The sequence below is a fragment of the Pleurodeles waltl genome, chromosome 8 (assembly GCF_031143425.1).
Source record: "Pleurodeles waltl isolate 20211129_DDA chromosome 8, aPleWal1.hap1.20221129, whole genome shotgun sequence".
Lineage (NCBI taxonomy): Eukaryota > Metazoa > Chordata > Amphibia > Caudata > Salamandridae > Pleurodeles > Pleurodeles waltl.
In genome coordinates this window covers 1512306417-1512325006 of record NC_090447.1, presented here as the reverse complement: position 1 = coordinate 1512325006, position 18590 = coordinate 1512306417, and the positions used below count along the sequence as shown (strand labels likewise).

Genomic DNA, 18590 nt, shown 5'->3' with positions numbered 1-18590 from the left:
AAAGCTTGACATAATCCCGGCTTTCTGTTTCATCAATCAGTGTGATCCGCGGCAAAGATTTTACTTCACCGAACCTCTATTTTTCTTCATTATCACATATGAGAGCACTTTCAAATAGGTGAGCTCAGGGCGTGAGCGGTACAATGATCTCTTGTTTGATTTAAAAGGATATAATGTTGCTGCATCTATAATAAGGCTCTAGCCCACATATAGAGTACACGTGACAACTGATTTTCTCGTAGTTCTCTAATGGCATTGTGGGTACGTTTAGAAACTAGCACTGTTACTGCAGCAATATAATCTGAAGTACTATGGTGAAATACTTCTGTATATTAAAGAAATAAACTTTTTTCAATGTTGAAGATACCTTATCATATTTTTATTTGATGTTTTTTGCATGATATGCCTTCATGGCTCGTCTCGTGCCAGGACTCTTGGAGCCCAGCCAGATCCTTGGCTCGGCTCTCCTTGTTAACTTGCTGGCTCGTCCAACTATAATCCCATCCTGACCAAGACATGCTCTCAGAGGCGCTGGCTTAAGGTAAGAAGACGCATGTATGCTTCTAACCTAGCGCACAGACTCCTAGTCCAGTAATGCTGGACTCTGCTGCCCCTGCAAGTGCTGCTAACGACAGTAGCAACAGAGCTAGTCCTACCACTATGACAATTCAGTCTATTCCACCAGGCCCCCAAAGCTATAAGAATACCTACGCAGGTAGTAGTCATTTTAACATATATTTAATTGATAAACAATTGTAGTTGTGCTTATCTCTAAATTATTCTAACAGCACCACCATGTGGCAGACTCTCATAAGTGCAGGTATTGACAATTAAGTGCCGGTGCCGAGCACTGGAAACCACCGGCTCAAATTAAGCACTGCAGCAGGGAGGTGGCCTGGCAGTTCAGGCAGCTCCAAGACTGTTCCCTCTCTGTAGCGGTACAGTGAGCCAAAAACACAACTGCAGTGCGGACGGCAGTAATGAACAGTGGCTGAGTTTCATTCAAGTATTCATCACGCTGTGGCGCTCTCTGCTCAGTCCTAGTGCCTTCCAGCTTTTGTCACTGCCACTATGAGACAGTTTGAAGATGTTTATGCGTTTACAGGTTTTGTGGGCCGACAGCATGGCATCCACATCCTCTGTTCTACCTCGGGACCATTCAGAAGCACTTTAAGAAAACTACAAGGTGGTGCCAGGGGTACCCAGAGCAGGGCACAGGCACCATCACACACTCGGGCCAGGCGGCGGACCTGGGCCTAGTCCTTCTTCCCGTTTCATGGCAGAAGCTACTTTGTGAAGATGTCTGGGAAATGATGCCAGCAAGTTGGCTTCAGCGTGCCCACTTTCTGCAACACTGGCAGCCCCAGCGGATCCGGTCTGTGCCACAGTCAGAGTGTGTTTACTCACAGCACCCGGTAAGATGCAAAGCGCTCTCGCGGGGAACAGGAGGGCACGTGGCGGCGAATAATACAAATGCTGCACATAATAATACTGAGAATTAGCAGCAGTGTTATATCAATGTCCTCCTTGTTGTTGCTATTATTATTATTATTATTATTATTATTATAATTACTATTATTACTGCTATAATAATTATTACTGTTGTTATTATTATTATTATTATTACTATTACTATTCTTATTATTACTATTGTTATTGTTGTTGTTATTATTACTATTGTTACTATTATTATTACTATTGTTATTCGTTTTATTACTATTATTGTTATTAATATTATTAGTGTTATAATTATTATTATTTGTGTTATTGTTATTATTACTATTATTATTATTATTACTATGGGACATGTTGTTATTATCAGGGCATTTGTTATAAAAATTATTGTTATCATTATTATTACTAATACATGTTGTTATTACTATTATTATTATTATTATTATTGAGCAGCATTTTGTTATCAGGGCATTTTGTATTAAAATTATTATTATTATTATTATTATTATTATTAATATTACTACTAAAACATTTTGTTATTATTATTTTTATTGTTATTATTAATATTAGTATTAGTAGCAGTGATATTAGTAGAATTATTTTAAAGGCTTATTTTGCATTATTAGGGTATTTGCTATTATTATTATTATTGTTATAACTACTACTGGGATTTTTATTACTATTGTAATATTATTATTGTTATTATTATGATTATTAGCATTATTATTGTTATTATTATTTATGTAATTATTCTTACTATTAGTGCTATTATTATTAATATAATAGCACTGTAGCCTCTACTCGCATCTCTGCGCTATACCCTCTGCTCATCCCCCGCACTGCAGCCTCCATTCACTACCTTACATTGGAGCCTCCATTCATCACCCTCACTGCAACCTCCATTCATCACCCGTTCTACAGCCTCCATTCATCACCCTCTCTCCAACCTCCATTCATCGTCTTGCACTGTACCCTCTGTTGTTCGCCCTCACTGCAGCCTCCATTCACCACCTTACACTACAGCCTCCATTCACTACCTTACACTGGAGCCTCCATTCATCGCCCTCACTGCAGCCTCCATTCACCACCTTACACTGAACTCTCTGTTCATCGCCCTCACTGCAGCCTCCATTCACTACCTTACACTGCACCCTCTGTTTGTCGCCCTCACTGCAGCCTCCATTCACCACCTTACACTGCACCCCCTGTTCATCACCCTCACTGCAGCCTCCATTCACTACCTTACACTGGAACCTCCATTCATCGCCCTTACTGCAGCCTCCATTCATCACCCTCTCTCCAGCCTCCATTCATCGTCTTGCACTGTACCCTCTGTTCATCGCCCTCACTGCAGCCTCCATTCACCACCTTACACTACAGCCTCCATTCACTACCTTACACTGGAGCCTCCATTCATCGCCCTCACTGCAGCCTCCATTCACCACCTTACACTGAACTCTCTGTTCATCGCCCTCACTGCAGCCTCCATTCACTACCTTACACTGCACCCTCTGTTTGTCGCCCTCACTGCAGCCTTCATTCATCACCTTACACTGCACCCCCTGTTCATCACCCTCACTGCAGCCTCCATTCACCACCTTACACTGGAGCCTCCATTCATCACTGTCACAGCAACCTCCATTCACCACCTTACACTGGAGCCTCCATTCATCATCGTCACAGCAACCTCCATTCACCACCTTACATTGGAGCCTCCATTCATCGCCCTCACTGCAGCCTCCATTCATCACCCTGTCTCCAGCCTCCATTCATCGTCTTGCACTGTACCGTCTGTTCATCGCCCTCACTGCAGCCTCCATTCACCACCTTACACTACAGCCTCCATTCACTACCTTACACTGGAGCCTCCATTCATCGCCCTCACTGCAGCCTCCATTCACCACCTTACACTGAACTCTCTGTTCATCGCCCTCTCTCCAGCCTCCATTCATCACCTTACACTGCACCCCCTGTTCATCACCCTCACTGCAGCCTCCATTCACCACCTTACACTGCACCCCCTGTTCATCACCCTCACTGCAGCCTCCATTCACCACCTTACACTGGAGCCTCCATTCATCACTGTCACAGCAACCTCCATTCACCACCTTACACTGGAGCCTCCATTCATCATCGTCACAGCAACCTCCATTCACCACCTTACACTGGAGCCTCCATTCATCGCCCTCACTGCAGCCTCCATTCATCACCCTCTCTCCAGCCTCCATTCATCGTCTTGCACTGCACCCTCTGTTCATCGCCCTCACTGAAGCCTCCATTCACCACCTTACACTGCACCCTCTGTTTGTCGCCCTCACTGCAGCCTTCATTCATCACCTTACACTGCACCCCCTGTTCATCACCCTCACTGCAGCCTCCATTCACCACCTTACACTGGAGCCTCCATTCATCATCGTCACAGCAACCTCCATTCACCACCTTACACTGGAGCCTCCATTCATCACCCTCACTGCATCCTCCATTCACCACCTTACATTGGAGCCTCCATTCATCACCCTCACTGCAGCCTCCATTCATCACCTTACACTGAACTCTCTGTTCATCGCCCTCACTGCAGCCTCCATTCACCACCTTGCACTGCACCCTCTGTTCATCGCCCTCACTGCAGCCTCCATTCACCACCTTACACTGGAACCTCCATTCATGGACCTCACTGCAGCCTCCATTCATCACCTTGCACTGCACCCTCTGTTCATCGCCCTCACTGCAGCCTCCATTCACCACCTTACACTGAACTCTCTGTTTATCGCCCTCACTGCAGCCTCCATTCACCACCTTACACTGGAACCTCCATTCATGGACCTCACTGCAGCCTCCATTCATCACCCTCTCTCCAGCCTCCATTCATCGCCTTGCACTGCACCCCCTATTCATCACCCTCACTGCAGCCTCTATTCACCACCTTACACTGGAGCCTCCATTCATCACCGTCACAATAACCTCCATTCACCACCTTACACTGGAGCCTCCATTCATCACCCTCACTGCAGCCTCCATTCATCACCCTCTCTCAAGCCTCCATTCATCGCTTTGCACTGCACCCTCTGTTCATCGCCCTCACTGCAGCCTCCATTCACCACCTTACACTGCACCCTCTGATCATCGCCCTCACTGCAGCCTCCATTCACCACCTTACACTGGAACCTCCATTCATGGACCTCACTGCAGCCTCCATTCACCACCTTACACTACAGCCTCCATTCACTACCTTACACTGGAACCTCCATTCATCGCCCTCACTGCAGCCTCCATTCATCACCCTGTCTCCAGCCTCCATTCATCGTCTTGCACTGCACCCTCTGTTCATCGCCCTCACTGAAGCCTCCATTCACCACCTTACACTGCACCCTCTGTTTGTCGCCCTCACTGCAGCCTTCATTCATCACCTTACACTGCACCCCCTGTTCATCACCCTCACTGCAGCCTCCATTCACCACCTTACACTGGGGCCTCCATTCATCACTGTCACAGCAACCTCCATTCACCACCTTACACTGGAGCCTCCATTCATCACATCACAGCAACCTCCATTCATCACCCTCTCTCCAGCCTCCATTCACCACCTTACATTGGAGCCTCCATTCATCGCCCTCACTGCAGCCTCCATTCATCACCCTCTCTCCAGCCTCCATTCATCGCCTTGCACTGCACCCTCTGTTCATCGCCCTCACTGCAGCCTCCACTCACCACCTTACACTGCACCCTCTGTTCATCGTCCTCACTGCAGGCTCCATTCATCACCTTACACTGCACCCCCTGTTCATCACTCTCACTGCAGCCTCTATTCACCACCTTACACTGGAGCCTCCATTCATCACCGTCACAATAACCTCCATTCACCACCTTACACTGGAGCCTCCATTCATCACCCTCACTGCAGCCTCCATTCATCACCCTCTCTCAAGCCTCCATTCATCGCTTTGCACTGCACCCTCTGTTCATCGCCCTCACTGCAGCCTCTATTCACCACCTTACACTGCACCCTCTGTTCATCGCCCTCACTGCAGCCTCCATTCACCACCTTACACTGGAACCTCCATTCATGGACCTCACTGCAGCCTCCATTCATCACCTTGCACTGCACCCTCTGTTCATCGCCCTCACTGCAGCCTCCATTCACCACCTTACACTGAAACCTCCATTCATGGACCTCACTGCAGCCTCCATTCATCACCCTCTCTCCAGCCTCCATTCATCGCCTTGCACTGCACCCTCTGTTCATCGCCCTCACTGCAGGCTCCATTCATCACCTTACACTGCACCCCCTGTTCATCACCCTCACTGCAGCCTCTATTCACCACCTTACACTGGAGCCTCCATTCCTCACCGTCACAGCAACCTCCATTCACCACCTTACACTGGAGCCTCCATTCATCACCCTCACTGCAGCCTCCATTCACTACCTTACACTGGAGCCTCCATTCATCACCTTACACTGCACCCTCTGTTCATCACCCTCACTGCAGCGTTCATTCACCACTTTACATTGGAGCCTTCATTCATCGCCCTCACTGCATCCTACATTCACCATCTTATACTGCAGCCTTTGTTTATCACCCTCACTGCAGCCTCCATTCCTGCCTTACACTGCACCCTCTGTTCATCACCTTCACTGCAGACTCCATTAATCACCTTACACTGCACCCTCTGTTCATCACCCTCACTGCAGCCTCCATTCACCACCTTACACTGAACTCTCTGTTCATCGCCCTCACTGCAGCCTCCATTCACCACCTTGCACTGCACCCTCTGTTCATCGCCCTCACTGCAGCCTCCATTCACCACCTTACACTGGAACCTCCATTCATGGACCTCACTGCAGCCTCCATTCATCACCTTGCACTGCACCCTCTGTTCATCGCCCTCACTGCAGCCTCCATTCACCACCTTACACTGAACTCTCTGTTCATCGCCCTCACTGCAGCCTCCATTCACCACCTTACACTGGAACCTCCATTCATGGACCTCACTGCAGCCTCCATTCATCACCCTCTCTCCAGCCTCCATTCATCGCCTTGCACTGCACCCTCTGTTCATCGCCCTCACTGCAGCCTCCATTCACCACCTTACACTGCACCCTCTGTTCATCGCCCTCACTGCAGCCTCCATTCACCACCTTACACTGGAGCCTCCATTCACCACCCTCTCTCCAGCCTCCATTCATTGCCTTGCACTGCACCCTCTGTTCATCGTCCTCACTGCAGGCTCCATTCATCACCTTACACTGCACCCCCTATTCATCACCCTCACTGCAGCCTCTATTCACCACCTTACACTGGAGCCTCCATTCATCACCGTCACAGCAACCTCCATTCACCACCTTACACTGGAGCCTCCATTCATCACCCTCACTGCAGCCTCCATTCACTACCTTACACTGGAGCCTCCATTCATCACCTTACACTGCACCCTCTGTTCATCACCCTCACTGCAGCGTTCATTCACCACTTTACATTGGAGCCTTCATTCATCGCCCTCACTGCATCCTACATTCACCATCTTACACTGCAGCCTCTGTTTATCACCCTCACTCCAGCCTCCATTCGCTGCCTTACACTGCACCCTCTGTTCATCACCTTCACTGCAGACTCCATTAATCACCTTACACTGCACTCTCTGTTCATCACCCTCACTGCAGACTCCATTCATCACCTTCTACTGCACCCTTACTTCAGCCTCCATTTACCACCTTACATGTCACCCTCTGTTCGTCACTCTCACTGCAGCCTCCATTCATCACCTTACACTGCACTCTCTGCTCATCACCCTCACTGCAGCCTCCATTCATCGCCTTACGCTGAACCCTCTGTTCATCACCCTCACTGCAGCCTCCATTCTTCGCCGTCACAGCAACCTCCATTCACCACCTTCCACTGGAGCCTCCATTCATCACCCTCACTGCAGGCTCTATTCACTACCTTACACTGGATCCTCCATTCATCACCTTACACTGCACCCTCTGTTCATCACCCTCACTGCAGCGTCCATTCACCACTTTACATTGGAGCATTCATTCATCGCCCTCACTGCATCCTACATTCACCATTTTACACTGCAGCCTCTGTTTATAACCCTCACTGCAGCCTCCATTCGCCGCCTTAGACTGCACCCTCTGTTCATCATCCTCACTGCAGCCTCCATTAATCGCCTTACACTGCAGCCTCCATTAGCCACCTTACACTACAGCCTCTGTTGATCATCCTCACTGCACCGTCTGTTCATCACCCTTACTGCAGCCTCCATTCATCACCTTACACTGCAGCCTCCATTAGCCACCTTACACTGCAGCCTCTGTTCATCACCCTCACTGCAGCCTCCATTCATCACATTACTGCATCCTCTGTTCATCACCCTCACTGCAGCCTCCATTCATTACCTTACACTGGAGCTTCCATTCATCACCCTACATTGGAGCCTCCATTCATCACCCTCACTGCAGACTCCATTCATCACCTAACACTGGAGCCTCCATTCATCGCCTATACTGCAGCCACCATTCACCACCTTACTCTGCACCCTTTGTTCATCCCCTCACTGCAGACTCCATTAATCACCTTACACTGCACCATCTGTTCATCACCCTCACGGCAGACTCCATTCATCACCTTTCACTGCACCCTTACTGCAGCCTCCATTTATCACCTTACTCATCACCCTCTGTTTATCACTCTCACTGCAGCCTCCATTCATCACCTTACACTGCACTCTCTGCTCATCACCCTCACTGCAGCCTTCATTCATCGCCTTACACTGCACCCTCTGTTCATCACCCTCACTCCAGCCTCACAGCACCCATTCATTGCATCTCACTGCATCCTGCATGTAACACCCTGTATCATAGCACCCATTCATTGCATCCCACAGCACGCTGTATGTAACACCCTACATCGTAGCACCCATTCATTGCATCTCACTGCACCCTGCCTGTAACACCCAGCATCACACCACCCATTCATTGCATCTCACTGCACCCAACATGTAACAACATGCATCACAACACCTATACATTGCATCTCACTCCACCCTGCATGAAGCATTGTGTCTCATATTATCCATTCAATGCATCTCACTGCACCCTGCATGAACAACCTGCATCGCAGCACCCATCTAATGCATTTCATTGCACCCTGCATGTAACACTCACATCATAGCACCAACTTGTGATATCTCACTGCATGCAACATGTAACATTCTGCATCACAGCATCCGTTCATTGCATCTCACGGCACCCTGCATGTAACACCGTGCATCACAGAGCCCATGCATTGCACATCACAGTGCCCTGCATGCAACACCCTGCATCACAGCACCCATTAATTGCATCTCACTGCACTCTGCATTTAACACCATGCATCACAGCACCTATTGAATGCATTGCATCTCCCTGCATCCTGCATGCAACATCTACACCACAGCACAACTTGTTACACCTCCCTGCACCCAACACTCTGCATCACAGCATCCATTCATTGCATCTCACGGCATCCTGCATGTAACACCGTGCAGCACACTGCCCATTCACTGCACATCACAGTGCATCTCACTGCACTATACATGAAAAAACATGCATCACAGCATCATTCATTACCCCCACTGCACCTTGCAATTAAGACACTGCATCACAGCACCCATTTGTTGCATTTCACTGAACCCTGCAGGGAACACCCGCATCACAGCACCAACTTGTTGCATCTCACTGCACCCAACATGTAACACTCTGCATCACAGCATCCGTTCATTGCATCTCACAAACACCCTGCATGTAACACCCTGCATCACAGTGCTCATTCATTGCACATCGCAGTGCCCTGCATGTAGCACTCTGAATGTAACACCCTGCATCATAGTACCCATTTGTTGCATCTCACTTCACCCTGCATATAACAACCTGTATCTCAGCACCCATTCAATGCATTTCACTGAAGGCAACACCTGCATCACAGCACCAACTCATTGCATCTCACTGCATGCAACATTTAACACTCTACATCATAGCATCCGTTCACTGCATCTCATGGCACCCTGCATGTAACACCATGCATCAGAGCTCTCGCTCATTGTCTCTCACTGTGCCCTGCTTGTAACACCCTGCATCACAGCACCCACTCCTTACATCTCACTCCACCCTGCATGTAACACCCTGCATCACAACACCTCTTCATTGCACCTCACATTGTCCTGCATAACAGCCTGCATAACAGCATACATTCATTGCATCATACAGTGCCGCGCATGGAACACCATGCATCAGAGCTCTCGCTCATTGTCTCTCACTGTGCCCTGCATGTAACATCCTACCTCACAGCACCCATTCATTGCATCTCTCAGTGCCCTGCATGTAACACCCCGCATCACGACCTCCATTCATCACATCATTTCACCCTGCACGTAAGACTCGGCATCACAACATCCATTCATTACACCTTACTTCACCCTGCTTATAACACCTTGTATCAGGACACCCATTCATTAACCATTCTGCATCCCGCATGTAACACCCTGCATCACAGCCCCCATTCATTGCATCTCACTGCATCCTGCATGTACCACCCTGCATCACAGCACCCATTCATTGCATCACACTCCACCCTGCGTGTAACATCCTGCATCACAGCACCTATTCATTGCATCTCACTGCATCCTGCAGGTACCACCCTGCATTACAATACCCATTCATTGCATCTCACTGCATCCTGCATGTACCACCCTGCATTACAATACCATTGCATCTCACTGCATCCTACATGTAACACCCTGCATTACAACACCCATTCATTGCAACTCACAGTGCCCTGCATATAACACCCTGCATCACAGCCCCCATTCATTGCATCACACTCCACCCTGTGTGTACCACCCTGCATCACAGCACCCATTCATTGCATCTCACTGCATCCTGCATGTAACACCCTGCATCACAGAACCCATTCCTTGCATCTCACTGCATCCTGCATGTACCACCCTGCATTACAATACCCATTCATTGCATCTCACTGCATCCTGCATGTAACACCCTGCATTACAACACCCATTCATTGCAACTCACAGTGCCCTGCATGTACCACCCTGCATCACAGCACCCATTCATTGCATCTCACTGCATCCTGCATGTAACATCCTGCATCACAGCACCCATTAATTGCATCTCACTGCATCCTGCATGTAACACCCTGCATCACAGCACCCATTCCTTGCATCTCACTGCATCCTGAATGTACCACCCTGCATTACAATACCCATTCAGTGCATCTCACTGCATCCTGCATGTACCACCCTGCATTATAATACCCATTCATTGCATCTCACTGCATCCTGCATGTAACACCCTGCATTACAACACCCATTCATTGCAACTCACAGTGCCCTGCATGTAACACCCTGCATCACAGCACCCAGTCATTGCATCTCACTGCATCCTGCATGTACCACCCTGCATCACAACACCCATTCATTGCATCTCACTGCATCCTGCATGTACCACCCTGCATGTACCACCCTGCATCACAGCACCCATTCCTTGCATCTCACTGCATCCTGCATGTACCACCCTGCATTACAATACCCATTCATTGCATCTCACTGCATCCTGCATGTAACACCCTGCATTACAACACCCATTCATTGCAACTCACAGTGCCCTGCATGTAACACCCTGCATCACAGCACCCAGTCATTTCATCTCACTGCATCCTGCATGTACCACCCTGCATTATAATACCCATTCATTGCATCTCACTGCATCCTGCATGTACCACCCTGCATTACAGCACCCATTCATTGCAACTCACAGTGCCCTGCATGTAACATCCTACATCACAGCACCAACGCATTTCATCTCACAGCATCCTGCATGTAACACTGTGCATCACAGCACCCATTCATTGCATCTCACTGCGTCCTGCATGTAACACTGTGCATCACAGCACCCATTCATTGCATCTCACTGCGTCCTGCATGTATCACCCTGCATTACAGCACCCATTTATTGCAACTCACAGTGCCCTGCATGTACCACCCTGCATCACAGCACGAAGTCATTTAATCTCACAGCACCCAGCATGTAACACCACGCAGCACCCACTCATTTAATCTCACAGCACCCAGGATGTAACACCACGCAGCACCCATTCATTTAATCTCACAGCACCCAGGATGTAACACCGTGCAGCACAGCACCCAGGATGTAACACCGTGCATCACAGCACCCAGTCATTTAATCTCACAGCACCCAGCATGTAACACCGTGCATCACAGCACCCAGCATGTAACACCACGCAGCACAGCATCTATTCGTTGCATCTCACTGCACCCTGCGTCTAGCACTGCATCCCAGCATCCATTCATCACGTCACTGCACATGCATGTTACACAGATCATCCATGCATCGCATGTCACTGCCCGAACCTCTCTTCCTTGTGAGAAGCCCCCGCCAGCACCTGAGCGCCGGTGACCTTCTAAGCCAAGGTCACAGAGAGCCTGTTCGACTGGCGACAGCATCCTCTACCCCTCGGTGAGACAGCCCTCGAGACAGAGCAGAGACTGCACTTTCCCAGAGCCAACCTATGGGCATCAGTATCCTCTGGTCCATCGCGAGACAGCCATAGAGGCAGAGCCGAGACAGCACCTTCTAAGAGACAACCTATGTGCATCAGGATACTCTGCTCCACCACGAGACAACCATAGAGGCAGAGCCGAGACAGCATCTTCCAAGAGACAGCCTGCCCTAAGAGGCAGCAGCATCCTCTGCTCCACCACGAGACAGCCATAGAGGCAGAGCCGAGACAGCACCTTCTAAGAGACAGCAGCACCCTTTGCCTAACAGTGCGACAGCCCTCGAGACAGAGCGGAGACTGCACCTTCTAAGAGACAACCTGTCCTAGGGGCAGCAGCATCCTCTGCCCCTCGGTGAGACAGCCCTCGAGACAGAGCACAGTCTGCTCCTTCCCAGAGACAACCTGTCCTAGGGGCAGCTGCACCATCATCTGCTTCAGTACGAGACAGCCCTCGAGACAGAGCAGGGACTGCACCTCCTCGGAGACAACCTGTCCTAAGAGGCTGCAGCAGCTGCTACTCCACCACGAGACAGCCCTCGAGACAGAGCAGAGACTGCACCTCCTCGGAGACAACCTGTCCTAAGAGGCAGGAGCAGGCCTAGAGACGACCTGTCCTAGGGGGCAGCAGCATCTTCTACCCGAGGTGAGACAGAACGAGAGACAGAGCAGAGACTGCACCTTTCCAAGGACAACCTGTCCTAGGGGCAGCTGCACCCTCTGCCCCTCGGTGAGACAGCCCTCGAGAGAGAGCAGAGAGAGCAGAGACTGCACCTTCTAGGAGACAACCTGTCCTAGGGGCAGCTGCACCCTCTACCACTCGGTGAGACAGCCCTCGAGACAGAGCAGAGACTGCACCTTCTAAGAGACAACCTGCCCTAGGGGCAGCAGCATCCTCTACCCTGCAGTGAGACAGCCCTCGAGACAGAGGACAAACGGCGCCTTCTCAAAGACAACCTGTCCTAGGGGCAGCTGCACCCTCTGCCCCTCGGTGAGACAGCCCTCGAGAGAGAGAGCAGAGAGAGCAGAGACTGCACCTTCTAGGAGACAACCTATGGGTATCAGGATCCTCTGGTTCACCGAGAGACCTCCATAGAGGCAGATCCGAGACTGTATCTTCTTAGAGACAACCTGTCCTAGGAGCAGCATCATCCCCTCTCCCTTGGTGAGACAGCCCTCGAGAGAGAGCAGAGACTGTACCTTCCTAGAAACAAAAAACAAGCTGTCCACTCCCTTGAAAACAAAGTCCATTCCCCATGTGCGGGCGGTGTCTATACTGCCCCCTGCCACGCACACAGTGCAACCCCTATAGACGTTCAGGTTCTATATTGTCACTCCTCCATCACTTCGGCTCCATACTGAATGCCCCTCCCTACTAGGGCACGGTGCTTTATACTGCCCCTCCTTCATGCACCCCCCACCCGCCCCGCTACACAGGCGCACAGTGTCTATACTGCCCTCCTCCATGCACACACTCCCTCCCCACAGGCGCAGTGTCTATACTGCCCTCCTCCGTGCAAACACTCCCTCCCTCCCCACAGGCGCACAGTGTCTATACTGCCCTCCCCCTCCATCCCCACCGGCGCACAGTGTCTATACTGCCCTCCTCCGTGCACACACTCCCCTCCCCACAGGTGCGCAGTGTCTATACTGCCCTCTTCCGTGCACACGCCCTCCCCACAGGCGCACAGTGTCTATACTGCCCTCCTCCGTGCAAACACTCCCTCCCTCCCCACAGGCGCACAGTGTCTATACTGCCCTCCCCCTCCATCCCCACCGGCGCACAGTGTCTATACTGCCCTCCTCCATGCACACACTCCCCTCCCCACAGGTGCGCAGTGTCTATACTGCCCTCCTCCATGCTCACACTCCCTCCCCACAGGCGCACAATGTCTATACTGCCCTCCCCATCCATCCCCACCGGTGCAGTGTCTATACTGCCCTCCTCCGTGCACACACTCCCTCCCCACAGATGCACAGTGTCTATACTGCCCATCTCCGTGCACACACTTCCTCCCCACAGACGCACAGTGTCTACAGTGCCCTACCCCTCCCTCCCCACAGGTGCACAGTGTCTATACTACCCTCCTACGTGCACACACTCCCTCCCCACAGGCGGACAGTGTCTACACTGCCCCCCCACTTCCTCTCCACAGGTGCACAGTGTCTATACTGCCCTCCTCCGTGCACACACTCCCTTCCCACAGGTGCACAGTGTCTATACGGCCCTCCTCCATGCACACACTCCCTCCCCACAGGTGCACAGTGTCTATACTGCTCTCCTCTTCCCTCCCCACAGGTGCACGGTGTCTATACTGCCCTTCTCCTCCCTCCCCACAGGCGCACAGTGTCTATACTGCCCTCCTCTTCCCTCCCCACAAGTGCACAGTGTCTATACTACCCTCCTCCGTGCACACACTCCCTTCCCACAGGTGCACAGTGTCTATACTGTCCCTTTTCCGAGTGCCCCTCCCCCACCCCACAGACACAGGCGCAGTATGTCTATACCGCCCCTCCGTCACACACACTCCCTCCCTCCCACGGGCGCACAGTATGTATACGGCCCCTCCCCCCGCAGACACAGTGTCTGTACTGCCCCTCCCTCGCTGCGCCCCCGCCCCCCTCAGCCCCGCAGCCCACCATCCTCCTGTCCTGTCCCTCCTTTTTAGAGGTCACCGCGGCTCGTCGTGTTCCCTGGCAGAGGCAGGACCCACATCCCTCGAGAATGCACCGACCCCCGGCAGCATCGACACCCCAAAGTGTCGTGTCCACCACGTGCACCCAACCCCTCACCCACAGCTGTCCTGAAAATCACAAATATTCTTCATTTCTGGGCAAACCACGCACCGTGACGGACGCCGCACTGCGCGCACCCCCTCTCATCAGCCACAAATAATGCGCATTTCGAACAAACATTTTATAGCACAAATGCACGTTTGAAAAGAAAGACTGCCTGCAAATTGTGGCATTAAACTAAGATTCGTGTGGTACCTCCAGGGTGGGCGTTCCACTCTGCTCATTTGCATACACGCAGATTGTGCCCGGGTTCGGGGGTGATTCCCTGGGAGGGGCCAGGGAACCACGGTGTGTTTAATGAGGAATAAATATGTCCAAACACACACTTACATACATAAAGCAAGCGGATTTATTCCGCTCAGGCTGGAAAACGTCCCCTCAGGCAGGGGCTGAGAGCCCCATTTTTTGAAGGACATTAAGGGGGGCAAGTGCTGCCATTTTTTCCCAGGCGAAGGTCTGAAACGCCAATGGAGAGAAACATTTTATGCGGAAAAAACAGTAGCCCTGGTTAAAAGACAAATCCACTCGACCAGTTACTATTGGTTTCTGTTGGATGCAGATGCGTCACCTTCTGGACGTTCGACTCTATCTATACCCAGAGCCAAACAGAAGCGCTATATGAAATCCGGAGGCATCGGAGGCGCCTTAACCATCTCCACAACCAGAATTAACTGGATTTCATTTTATAATGGTTGATTATATGATTAAAAACCGTATGGCGCATCCAGTGGAAACCATTCGTGACTGGTGAACTGGAACGTCAACCCAGAGGGGATAATAATACGTTCATAAGGATAAATACATATGACTATGCTGTCGAGATGCAAAGAAAATACAGAGGAGGTCAAAATGGTCCCGTTCTGTCAGGGAGCGAGGACTGCCCTGTAAAAGGGGCCCCCCATCTCGAAGCCACCCCCTCCCAGACCCGTCGGGCGCCCCTTACCCCGTATCCCATGGCTGCGGTGGGCGCTGGTGCTGCCGGCTTGTGCTGCTGCTCCGGGGGACCTGCTGACGGGCACCGGGCTCGACGGATAGGGGACCAGAAGGAGGGAGGAGGGGGCAGGCTCCTCGCCCCGTCACGTGGGGGTGCGGCCACGGCGCCGCTGCGTCATTGGCATTGCTGCAGCGGCGCCTGGCTGGCACTGCCCCCTCCACAGCCTACTTGAACATACCCACGGGCACGTGGGGTGAGATGGGGTTTGCCCTCCCCCCCCCCCCCGGTCGGGTTCGCCCCCCACCCCGTGCTTGGGCTGCTGGGGTTTTGTCAGTGGGAGGCTGGCACGTTGGGTTGGTGCCACCCTGGCAGCGTGTCACTGATGCGGCATGCTGCTGCGGTTCTGCTCGCCCTGGCACTGCTGGGGTATGCCACCGGCTCTGCAGTGCCACGAGGCTGGCACTGCTGTGCGGCACTGCCGTGATGTGCCCCCCTGGCACACTGGCACTGCGGCAGTGTACTGGTTGCACTCTAGTAGTGTGGGTTGGTGGCAATGTCACGGTGTGGCACGGTTTTGACGCGCTGAGAGCTGCCAGGTGGCGCATTGCTGACACCACTATGGGGATAAGTCACACCACTGGCACTGATATGATGTGCAAATGCTCTTCTCTGCCTCATCACCGATGCCACCCTGGCACTTCCACCGCGGTACGTCTCTGGCACAAGCTCTCCACTTGTGCCACTCTGGCACTGCCCATCGCTGCAGTGCCAGGGCCAATCGCTCTGAGCCCCAGACATGCTGGCGGGCCTTTTTTCCCTATTAAGCCAGCCTCCAATGCCAGTCATTTTATTATACACCCAGAGGCAGGGTGACGGCTCTGCCAGCTATCAGTGCCAGTCCAACCCACCCAAGGACGCGGACGGGCTGCACAAGTGAGCGCCGGGGTGCCTCTCCACGCACTATCTGTTCATTTATCTGTTCATCACACATACAGAGTCTGAGCAAACCGCAGGGGCTGCAAACCAGGGTGAGCGCCAGGGGTGGGGGCGCAGCCGGGGAGGTAGCGAGTGCCATGGCTCGGAGGCAGGAGGGTGCCCCTAACCCGGGCTAGGGACGATCATCCTCCCCGCCCCCAAACGCTGCGCACAGCAGCATCCATCTTGGGCTCAATGTCACCGCTTTATGGCAAGGGGAGCCGGGAGGGGGCGCAAGAAGGCGCAACCCGCGCGTTATTGCGCGTAAAAACTGCCGAATCATTGAATTCATTCTCGGGAAATGGCGAGGCTGAAAGATGCCGCAGAAATGGACACCGAGAGCGGCCGCAGGGCGAGGAAGGAACGTCACCTTGCAGGAAGGCAGCTCGGTGGGCTCATGCACCTGCTCTAGATATCTTGTGCAGCCCGATGATCACGCGTTTGAATGTGAGCGTGGACGACCCAGCCCTGCAGCCTTCTGTAGGAGATAAAACACGCAAAGACAGGAACAGTGCTGCGAAGGCACAGGACTATGGCTGCAGGCGCTATGTTAGCAATACTATTAGCTCAGGTAAAAAAAATAAAGCAGGCGTGTCAAGGCCGAGCGCTTAAGGACCCTTCGTTTTATGCATGCATATTCTCTGAGATCTGCCCACCGCTTTCTTGAACGAACACGATGGTGTGTGTTATAAACATTAATAAAAAAAACTATGCCGTACCTTAAAAATACATGTGTGGTGGTTTTATTTTAAGACGAAGCAGCATGCTTTGTACGTGTTCTGGAACCAGGTTACAACCATGCAGAGTGCATTGGGTCACCCCTAAAATGTGCGTCTTGTAAACACGTGCTCACAGTTGCATCCAGATTTCCTACAGAGGAGAAAGCAGTGCCAGAGGTGAGGTCACAGCCAGAATCAGGGACATATGTACTGAATTGACCTGGCCTCCCCGAGTTAAGGTGCAATGGCGCGTGGGTGTGCTCTCTATAGGGTTTAAGGGTGGCTCTGCGGGTTCAGACACGGCCCCCGGGGCCGGGGCTCCCAACATGCGAGGGTGGACTCCGCGTAGTCCTTACTGGTGGCCCTCAAATGCCTCCCCAAGTTTACCCAGTATCTAGTCTACGTGGACTCCGTATAGTATTTACAGCTGGCCTCGGAGGGCCTCCACGGGGTTACCCACTATCTCTCCTATGTGGACTCCATCTACTAGTGGCGTCAGAGGTCCTCTACGGGTTTACCTAGTATCTCTTCTATGTAACCTCCATGTAGTGTCCACTGGTGGCCCTCACAGGACCTTCACGTATTTACCTAGTACCTAGTCTATGTGGACTCCATGTGGTGTTTACTGGTGGCCTCAGAGGGCGTCCACGCATTCACCTAGTATATCTCCTATGTAGACTTCATGGAGTGTTTAGAGGTGGCAAGTTTATCTAGTATCTTGTCTATGTGGTCTATGGAGGAAAGTACCATCTTGCCTCACATGTTTCCCCCATATTTCACTGTATATATGTTGTTTTAGTCTATGTGTCACTGGGACCCTGCCAGCCAGGGCCCCAGTGCTCATAAGTATGTGCCCTGTATGTGTTCCCTGTGTGATGACTAACTGTCTCACTGAGGCTATGCTAACCAGAACCTCAGTGGTTATGCTCTCTCTGCTTTCCAAATTTGTCACTAACAGGCTAGTGACTAAATTTACCAATTCACATTGGCATACTGGTACACCCATATAATTCCCTAGTATATGGTACTGATGTACCCAGGGTATTGGGGTTCCAGGAGATCCCTATAGGCTGCAGCATTTCTTTTGCCACCCATAGGGAGATCTGACAATTCTTACACAGGCCTGCCACTGCCGTCTAC

At 51.5% G+C, this 18590-nt stretch overlaps 1 protein-coding gene across 1 annotated transcript in view; it reads right to left on the bottom strand.

Moving 5' to 3' along the window:
* The window catches only part of LOC138248848 (sodium/potassium-transporting ATPase subunit alpha-1-like), a 285654-nt gene extending 269389 nt beyond the window's left edge, over window positions 1-16265 (bottom strand). The window contains exon 1 of the mRNA XM_069202802.1: window positions 15766-16265. Within this exon, the coding sequence (XP_069058903.1) occupies window positions 15766-15777 (12 nt within the window). The 5' untranslated portion in view covers window positions 15778-16265. The remainder of the gene's footprint in view (window positions 1-15765) is intronic.
* Window positions 16266-18590: the final 2325 nt, after the last annotated feature.